The sequence below is a fragment of the Bidens hawaiensis genome, unplaced genomic scaffold (assembly GCF_021521415.1).
Source record: "Bidens hawaiensis isolate Kalapana, Puna unplaced genomic scaffold, B.hawaiensis_p1.1 tig00026179_1, whole genome shotgun sequence".
Lineage (NCBI taxonomy): Eukaryota > Viridiplantae > Streptophyta > Magnoliopsida > Asterales > Asteraceae > Bidens > Bidens hawaiensis.
In genome coordinates this window covers 109,834-118,248 of record NW_027494206.1, presented here as the reverse complement: position 1 = coordinate 118,248, position 8,415 = coordinate 109,834, and the positions used below count along the sequence as shown (strand labels likewise).

General features: G+C 34.6%; 1 protein-coding gene and 1 pseudogene across 2 annotated transcripts; one reads left to right on the top strand and one right to left on the bottom strand.

Moving 5' to 3' along the window:
* Positions 1 to 1,612: 1,612 nt before the first annotated feature.
* LOC143572964 (uncharacterized) lies at positions 1,613 to 3,508 on the top strand (annotated as a pseudogene). Its single transcript, XR_013142346.1, has 3 exons — positions 1,613 to 2,416; positions 2,635 to 2,822; positions 3,376 to 3,508. The product of XR_013142346.1 is annotated as an uncharacterized LOC143572964 (transcript).
* Positions 3,509 to 4,098: 590 nt separating this feature from the next.
* LOC143572962 (LRR receptor-like serine/threonine-protein kinase FEI 2) lies at positions 4,099 to 8,163 on the bottom strand. Its single transcript, XM_077057974.1, has 13 exons — positions 7,832 to 8,163; positions 7,606 to 7,741; positions 7,389 to 7,460; positions 7,215 to 7,286; positions 7,044 to 7,115; positions 6,683 to 6,754; positions 6,535 to 6,606; positions 6,252 to 6,358; positions 5,979 to 6,146; positions 5,562 to 5,894; positions 4,839 to 5,093; positions 4,637 to 4,770; positions 4,099 to 4,553 (listed from the first exon to the last, which is right to left on the bottom strand). Exons 1-13 carry the CDS (start codon positions 7,941 to 7,943, stop codon positions 4,329 to 4,331), a joined length of 1,830 nt encoding a protein of 609 aa, XP_076914089.1. The 5' UTR covers positions 7,944 to 8,163; the 3' UTR covers positions 4,099 to 4,328.
* Between the last annotated feature and the right edge of the window lie 252 nt (positions 8,164 to 8,415).

The following is an 8,415-nucleotide window of genomic DNA, read 5'->3' as shown; positions in this document are numbered from 1 at the left end:
CAAACGGTTCTGTGGGAGTATGAAGTAAAACGGCTAACGGGAACACGTTCGCCCATAAAACTATGGATTGCTATAAGAACAGTTTAAAAGGTCCACTAATTGTTACTAGTAAATATGAGCCTAACTTTGACTTGGGCTTTTAATAGCTCTTTGTATTGTGCATGCAAAATTTGTTTATTATTGGGCCAATTGGTTCATAAAATTGGACGTATATACACAAATGTCCATCTCTGCTTATGACTACTAATACAAAATTCAATAATATCCTTTTTGAAAGCTAGCTTTTGTAGAATGCCATCACCATAAAGCACTCGGAGATGTGGGACTGCATTATATTTACTTTCATTCCATAATCTTCATGGTGGTTTGTATGATTGGTGCAAGAAGCACGAAACATGTGATTCGGAAAAAAAGAGAACAAATATGAGACAAAAGGGTATTTAAACAATTAATTGCAAAAAGGTCTAGGTGGATTATTAGTGCACTCTTTGTTGTTCCATGTTCCATCAGTATTGTAATATTTGTATTAAGCATATGAGGAGATATTAGTAATTTAGTGGTTGAGAGCTTGATAATGTATTCCCCAAGACCCGAACTTGCTTAATTCGGTATGTGTTGGGAACAATCCATTATCGGTTAAGTGTATTGTCTCAACATCATTGTTTGAAAGGTATTGGCTTTCTATGTGAAGAGTCTTGTCATGAGCCTACTCCTTAAAAGATCATGGAACCAATTTTTTTTTTAATCTTTAGGTGGTTGTTAGATTTCTAGGTGGTTATGTTAATTACTTGTAGAAGTAGGTGATTCGCTCGGGGGAGGTCCCGCAAGCTTTCATGAAAGCGAAGTTGGGTTGCGACTTTGATGAATCTCAATCCGCAATAGTGAATGTTGTGGTGTTCTTCTTGTTGCGCATAAATAATCAAGGTGGTATTGCTAATCGTCTAAAGATACAAAAAGATGAAGGTTCATCCCCCAACTTAGGAAAGGAAGTTTTATCAAATATAGTCCTCTACACATGCTAGTCCAAGGAAAGTCTCTACGGCAAACACCACAATTATCTCAAGGCAAGGCACACAACAAAGCTCCCTACGAAGTAAACCGACAAATGTTGAAGATCGTGTGTACGACACAATTAGGCATAGGAACAATGCACGAAACAAAAGGATAATACAAGCACAAACACCATTGGTCCTAATAAGGACATAGTTCATGATGACAAGTTGTGGATAATAAGGTCAAAGTTTAAATGATAAATTGCATATACAAAATGGCTTCTAGCTTAGTGGTATCAATATAGTAAATAGCGATGTACCTTCTCATGAGGTTGAGGGTTTGAGTCTCACAGTGGTCAATGATTAGTGGATGTGTGGTAGTGTGGACAAGCTATTCTATAATAGTGAAAAGAAAATGACATTGTATATACACATATGCAATCACCAAGAGAATGTGTTGCAAAACATATGGAGTGCTCATCAACACTCATAAGAACATTATGAACAAAACTTTATCTAAATGACTACAAGTATTGTGTAAGCTCATGCCAAATTAGATTCCAAATATTAACAACTATCTAATACAATTTGAGTGAGACAAGAGTATTACTCAGATTAAGAAGTCAACTGGTGTTGGCTTATATACTATTACCACTTGGAACCTTGGCCCTATCACCATTTCATTCTTTTTACTAAAAAAGACATAAACAACAATTGCAATACTCTCTCTCTTTTTGGATAATATTTCTCCTTTCATGTTCATCTTTCTTTTGATCCGCGGCTGACTTCCCGACGATCAACGGGGAGTTTTGTTATGATGGGTGTGACCAACAGGTGTTCACATACTTCCCATATTACCGAGATCATCATCACCAGCTTCTTCCGCCACAAGATTTAAGCAACCCAACCTTTCCATAACAAGATATTATATTTTTATAAATCCAAATTATCCTGAATCTTTTGAGTTGACTTTTGTCATCACACTTGATCTGACTCAAAATTGTGTTCAAGATGTTCTTGATTGATATCCCATCAGGATCCAGATCAATGGTTAGTTTTGGAGATAAAAGAAATGGATCAAGAAGCTCGTTTTATAAAACGTTCGATCAGGAAGACAATGAGAATGATGAATATGATGATTACTTTCACCATCACGAGAAGAAAAGACGACTGACAGCTGATCAAGTTCAGTTTTTGGAGAAAAGTTTTAAGACAGAAAACAAACTCGATCCTGAAAGAAAGATTCAGCTAGCAAAAGAACTCGGGTTGCAGCTTAGACAGATCGCGATCTGGTTCCAAAACCGCCGTGCACGGTGGAGAACCAAACAACTTGAGAAAGACTATGATACTCTCCAAGAAAGTTACAACCAACTCAAGGCAAATTATGACAGTCTACTTCAAGAAAAAGAAAACTAAAATCACAGGTAGTCATGTAATCTTGATCTTAAAGTGTTAACTAAGTTTATTATCTATATTTGGTTTATTATTTATCTTCAAATATTAGGATGGTTTTTAGTGTTATACAATTGTCATTTGTTAGTTAGTTTACTCATTCACCAATACAGTTATTATAGTTCTTTTGAATTTTTCATCAAGATAAATAAATTATATATCTAATCTTTACATTCAAATAATTGTTTAGGTTGTTGATCTAAGTGAAAAATTACTTCAGCAAGAGACGGAAAAGGGAAGTTTTGATGCATCTAGTACCAAATGTGAATCTTTTCGGATCCAACTTGAACCCGTTGCAGATTGTTTGAATAATCATCATCATCATCATCATCATCATCATCATCATCATCATCATCATCATCATCATCATCGTACTCAGTATATCCCACCAATAGCAAAGCTATGGTAGGGTCTGAGGAGGGTAGACAGCCTTACCTTTACCCCATAGGGATAGAGAGGCTGCTTCCGGTGAGACCCCCGGCTCGATAGTAGTTTTGCATCAAGCCTTGGACATAAGGCACATAGCACTCAATCATCGGGACACCGGCTGATCGGTGCATGTACCCTTGTCTTTCGGCTATCAACGCCACTACATGATGCCTGATTAACCGTCCGTCACTTTTAACGTTATTTTCACGAGATTAGTAAAATAACGTCAAAATTAGTGCAATTTCACTTTTGCCCACCCGTGGGTTCACACATATATATATCATATGTGCAATTTCAAAATTAGTGCAATTTCACTTTTGCCCACCCGAGGGTTCACACATATATACATCATATGTGCAGATTGTTTGAATGATGAATATATATCCAAGAACTTAAATGTGGGGGACGTTATGAGTGACTCGAGCAGCCCAAAATACGTAGATGAGGTCCAATGTTTATTAGAGCGGGCTGACCCCTCTTATTTGTTTGATTATGATCACAGTGATGAATCTTTGGATGAAGAAGATAACTTGGCGAAGATGTTTGTAAATCCAGTTACCGGTAACATGTTGCCAAAGATCATAAATAGTGATGACCAAGAACTTGATCAATCATTTTGTTTTTGGCCTTATTGAGTTAACTCATTATGTAAGTTTTATTGTTGTATGTTCTTCATGAAATTTCCCAAGAAAAGAATAATGTGGAAAGGAATAAAGACCAATGTGCATTCCCATCTAAGAGTCTAATATTTGTTTAATTTTAATATAAATTTGATAACATAAAATAATCAATGTGAAAGCAACTATTGTTGTTTCTGAATTGCTAAGAATTTAATAATTTTTTTCTTTATACTTGAAAATGGGATATACACTATTAATTCTCCTTACATCAACATGTTACTGGCAGTTGATAAGATGTTCTATAAAGAATTTTGAGCCATAATAGTTTACTAAACAATTGTGCTTGATGAAAATATATATTTTAGACTCCTATACATATAGTTTGCATAATCTTCTTTATTTACTCCAAAAACAACTATTAAAAATTCAGAATAATCCTGCCTGCGGTGCTTAATTTAAGACTATGATCTACACGTGGAATCTTAGTGATGCCATCTGAAAATGATGCAACCATTTTTATAATATAAGCTTCGGGACATCTTAACCAATTGAATATGGGGTTTCATATTGAATCTATTAAGAACAATGAATAAGCACCAGCTCAACTTTAGCCACACATTTATTTAAAAAAAGCTCTTAGAACTCATAACATAACTTAAAAAATAATAACCCCACAAAGAAGCTGATGTTACAAAACTCATTTCACATTCATTTCTGGTTGCGGATGAACGAACAAAATCTTTAGTTCCCAAAACATTAATATACAAACAATCTCCAGCCACAGGGAAGTTACTTAATTTAGAAAGTGTCAAGAAAATCAACGGATTGATTATGATCAAGCATAATCTGAATGTGAGTCATAGAAGTCACTCGGGCAAGGTGACATCACCTCTTGTTCTATAAACTGCAAAACCTCTTGCATTGATGGTCTGTCATTCGGGTTCGCCTCAGTGCACCTCCCTGCAATCTCCAGAACCGCTTCTACAGTCGTTGTGTCTGCATCGGTGCACCTATTGTCCACCACATCTTCCAAACGATTCTCCTTTCGCAGGGTGTTCAACTGTTTAATTAAATTCAGAATCAAATTATTTATTGCATTTTCAAATATTCAACCTTTATATGAAAAAGGTTAGAAATACATACCCAACCAACAACATTTAGGCCCCGTTTCACAAAAGTCGGATCAGTTGGTCGTTTTCCCGTTATAAGCTCCAATAACAAAACCCCAAAGCTATAAACATCTGATTTCATAGTGGCTCGTCCGCTTTGCAGATACTCTGTTTAACATAAAATGAAAATATTTATGATTTGGTCAAGATAGCGGAAAGTGAAAAAAGAGACAAACCTGGTGCAAGATAGGCGAAAGTGCCAGCCACGACAGTGGTTACGTGAGCTTCCTCATCTACCAAAAGCTTAGCAAGACCAAAATCAGAAACCCGAGGCTCGAGATTATCATCTAGAAGAATATTGCTCGATTTTATATTCTGGTGAAGTATTTTCGGACTACAATCATGGTGCAGATAAGCCAATCCACGAGCTGAACCGTAAGCTACTTTCAAACGAGCAGTCCAACTCAACGTTTGATCTCCGTCCTGGCATTCTAAAATCACAAATTTATAAAAACATTTAAACACTAAACACATATAAAGTAGACGGTCTGGGTCGGTCCTGGCTCAAACCGAACCAAAAACCGATTTTTGGAAACCGTTCGGTTTAAGATTTTTTGTTTTCAATTTACCATTTGGACTTTAAAACTTTGGGTGGCAAAAAAAAAACCAAAATAATGAATATGGGTCTAAATCTTTTTGTAGATTAATAATTAATTTATTATTATACATTTGGACCTAAAATATTTGGTTTACACTATTTACTAAACTCTTACAAATTACTTGGCATTCATAATTAAAAACAAATATCCATAAATTCGGTTTGGTTTTTTCATTTTAGTTACATGCAAAACCGAACCAAAAATTCGCTTTTCACGAAAATATAAAAACGAAACCATCGGTTTTATTTTGGTTCGGTTTTTCAGTTTCATAGACACCCTAAGTCAAAGTATGAAGCTTACCATGTAAGAAATTTTCAAGACTACCATTGGCCACATAGTCATAGATAAGAAGCTTTGAATCAGGAAACCGACAATACCCTCGAAGATTAACAAGATTAATATGTTTAACACTGCCCAATATTTCCAATTCCCGTTCAAATGCTAGATCTTGACTTTCTCGTCTTCGGTCAACTCTTTTAACAGCAAACGTGGCACAATCATTCATGGCCATTCGGTACACAGTCCCAAACCCACCCGAACCAACCATATGTTCATCATTAAGAGACTCGAGCTTCTCGATAATCTCACTCGAAGGGTAAGGAAGGTCACCGTGGAATGTTATAAGTTGTGTACCTATAAAGTCATAAAATCAGTTAAGAAATTAATAAACTTTACTAAAACACTTAAAAATGTGAGCTTTTTTTTCTCTTTCCTTACTCGTTTCTTGATGAAATTGTTTCTTGACAACCACGTATCGTTTTGCAGCCCGTGATTTCTTTGTAAGCAACCAAACCAACAACGATACAAAGGACACAAGTGCTACACACAACGCGACCACAACACCGATAAATACTCCTTTTACTGAATGAGACGAACTTTTAGGCACTGTAACAGTTAAAATACATCATAAACGGTTAAGACTGATTCTGCCCACAAGTAATTTTTGTATTTTTAATGAACAAAAAGTCGTTTTTCATATTAACAACTTGCCTGCTGCTTCATCACTTTCTGCATGCGGTAAGACAGCAGGAAATCCCAATGACGTTTTGCACGGTTTGTGTATTTGCTGGCCACAAAGTTCTAAATTACCAATAAACCTACGTGTAGTGACCCGTATTTCAAATTAGTATTTTTGGAAAAGGTGAATAAGCTATGAATAATTCAAGAAAATCAAATGCTAGAATACAAAATAAGTAAATAACATGCTTGATGACAACTTAAGACTAAATGCATCTACGTAGTATTTTAAAGTTATATAAAGTTGGTAACTTACGAGTTGTTTCCAAACTTTGTTAGTGCTCCAAAATTTGGAATTTCACCCGAAAAAAAATTTGCAGATAAGTTCCTGAAAGTAAATGTGATTATCAATTTATTTTTCAAATTTAAAGCAACATGATTATCAAACTAACTAAGTAACTTACAAGGATTGAAGACGAATGAGATGACCAAGAGATGAAGGTATTGCTCCCCTCAAAGTATTGCTTGACAAATCCCTGAATAATGAGAGAAATAATGGATACAAATTAAACAAGAACCAAGTTTTAATTAACATTCTTCAGTTTAAGTCATGGGTAAAAGTATAACATATATGATATAGCATAAAACACATTATTTGACTTCTGCTAAATCACTTGTCACTGCATATGGACAAAACCCTAGTAGGTGAACCACATTTATACATAAATGAATTTTCCACTTATATAATTCTTAAATTTCGGTCAGCAATATGTTACTTCGATTATGAAAAGAATGCACAATCTAAAAAAAATGAAACTAACTTACAGTATACTAAGAAGAGAAAGGTTTCCCATATTTGAAGGTATGCCACCTTGAAGAAAATTAGCCCTCAAGTACCTACACAAGATCCAGCACATTGCATATCAGTAAAATGTACAATATTTAATATTGCACATTGCTAAACAAAGAAGATACCAAATTCACAGTTTGACTTACACAGCTCTGAGTTCAACACATTTACTTATATCATTAGGTATGATACCGTGTAATCTATTTTGGTGAAGTGCCCTGATAATAAACAAGAACACCATATTATAGAAAACAAAGTACAACCAAAATTTGCACATATTACAACTAATAAAGATGCAAAAATAGTTAAAATACACTTACAGTCTCTGTAATCTACTGAGTTTACCAATGCTTGGAGATATAAACCCTTCAAGCTCCATGTATGGCAAGTTTCTGTAAAATCCCCAAATTTAATCAAAGGTTACAACTTTTAGCAAAAACAAATTTTCTTGAAATTAGGGTTTTTGTTCCTTTTTAACATTTCTTGAAATATGCAGTAAAAAGGTTAAAAACTTGAAACAAGAAGTCATAGATTTACATTGCTAAAACTCTTTGGTCACTTGGGTAGCAAGTGATACCAGTCCATTGACATGGGGTTTCAACATTATCCACCCAATTGCTCAAAACATTCTTGGTGTCATTCAAACTTTGTTTCAGCTCCAGCAAAGTTAACCCTAAAAGAAACAATAAAGATTCAAGATTATTAATACAAAAAAGTGTCAAAAAAACAATCTTTTTGTTTGGAATAGGAACAAGAATGTTACCATCTTGAGTGAGAGCAAAAGAACAAGTGCTGAAAAGGGTTGTTGAAATGTAAGCAGCTGATAAAACCCAAAGCAAGATTAGATTCATGGCACTGGTTTGTTGTTGAGACATGAGTCAAAGAGGTTCAAATGTGTGTCATAAAGAGGATTCAAAATTTTAAAGCCCCAATGAAGTAATGTGTTTAGAGTAGTGGGTACACTGCTTTTAAAACAAAGAGGTTGGTGGGGTTAAAGTTCAAACTGGATTTGACAAAACCAGCTCAATCAACTGTTTTTTAATTAGCCACGGACATAAGTTCAGATTTTGGTCTACAAGTTTAATTTATTTTATTATTTTTTGAACAAGAAGAGCTCGAATATTTCAGACCAAATTCAAATAATTAGTATACTATTTCTATTCATTTATTTAGATTTTAATCTTACGTTTTTTGGAATTGCTATTAATAAAAATGGAAGAGTAAAAGTTTTATTAGTTAATTAGGATATGAATTATTATTGACTAAATTATCATTTGTTTTGATATACGGAAGTCATTCTCGGTTGACAACTAGAAAGGGGCCTTTGGCAAGGAGACCCTTTATCTA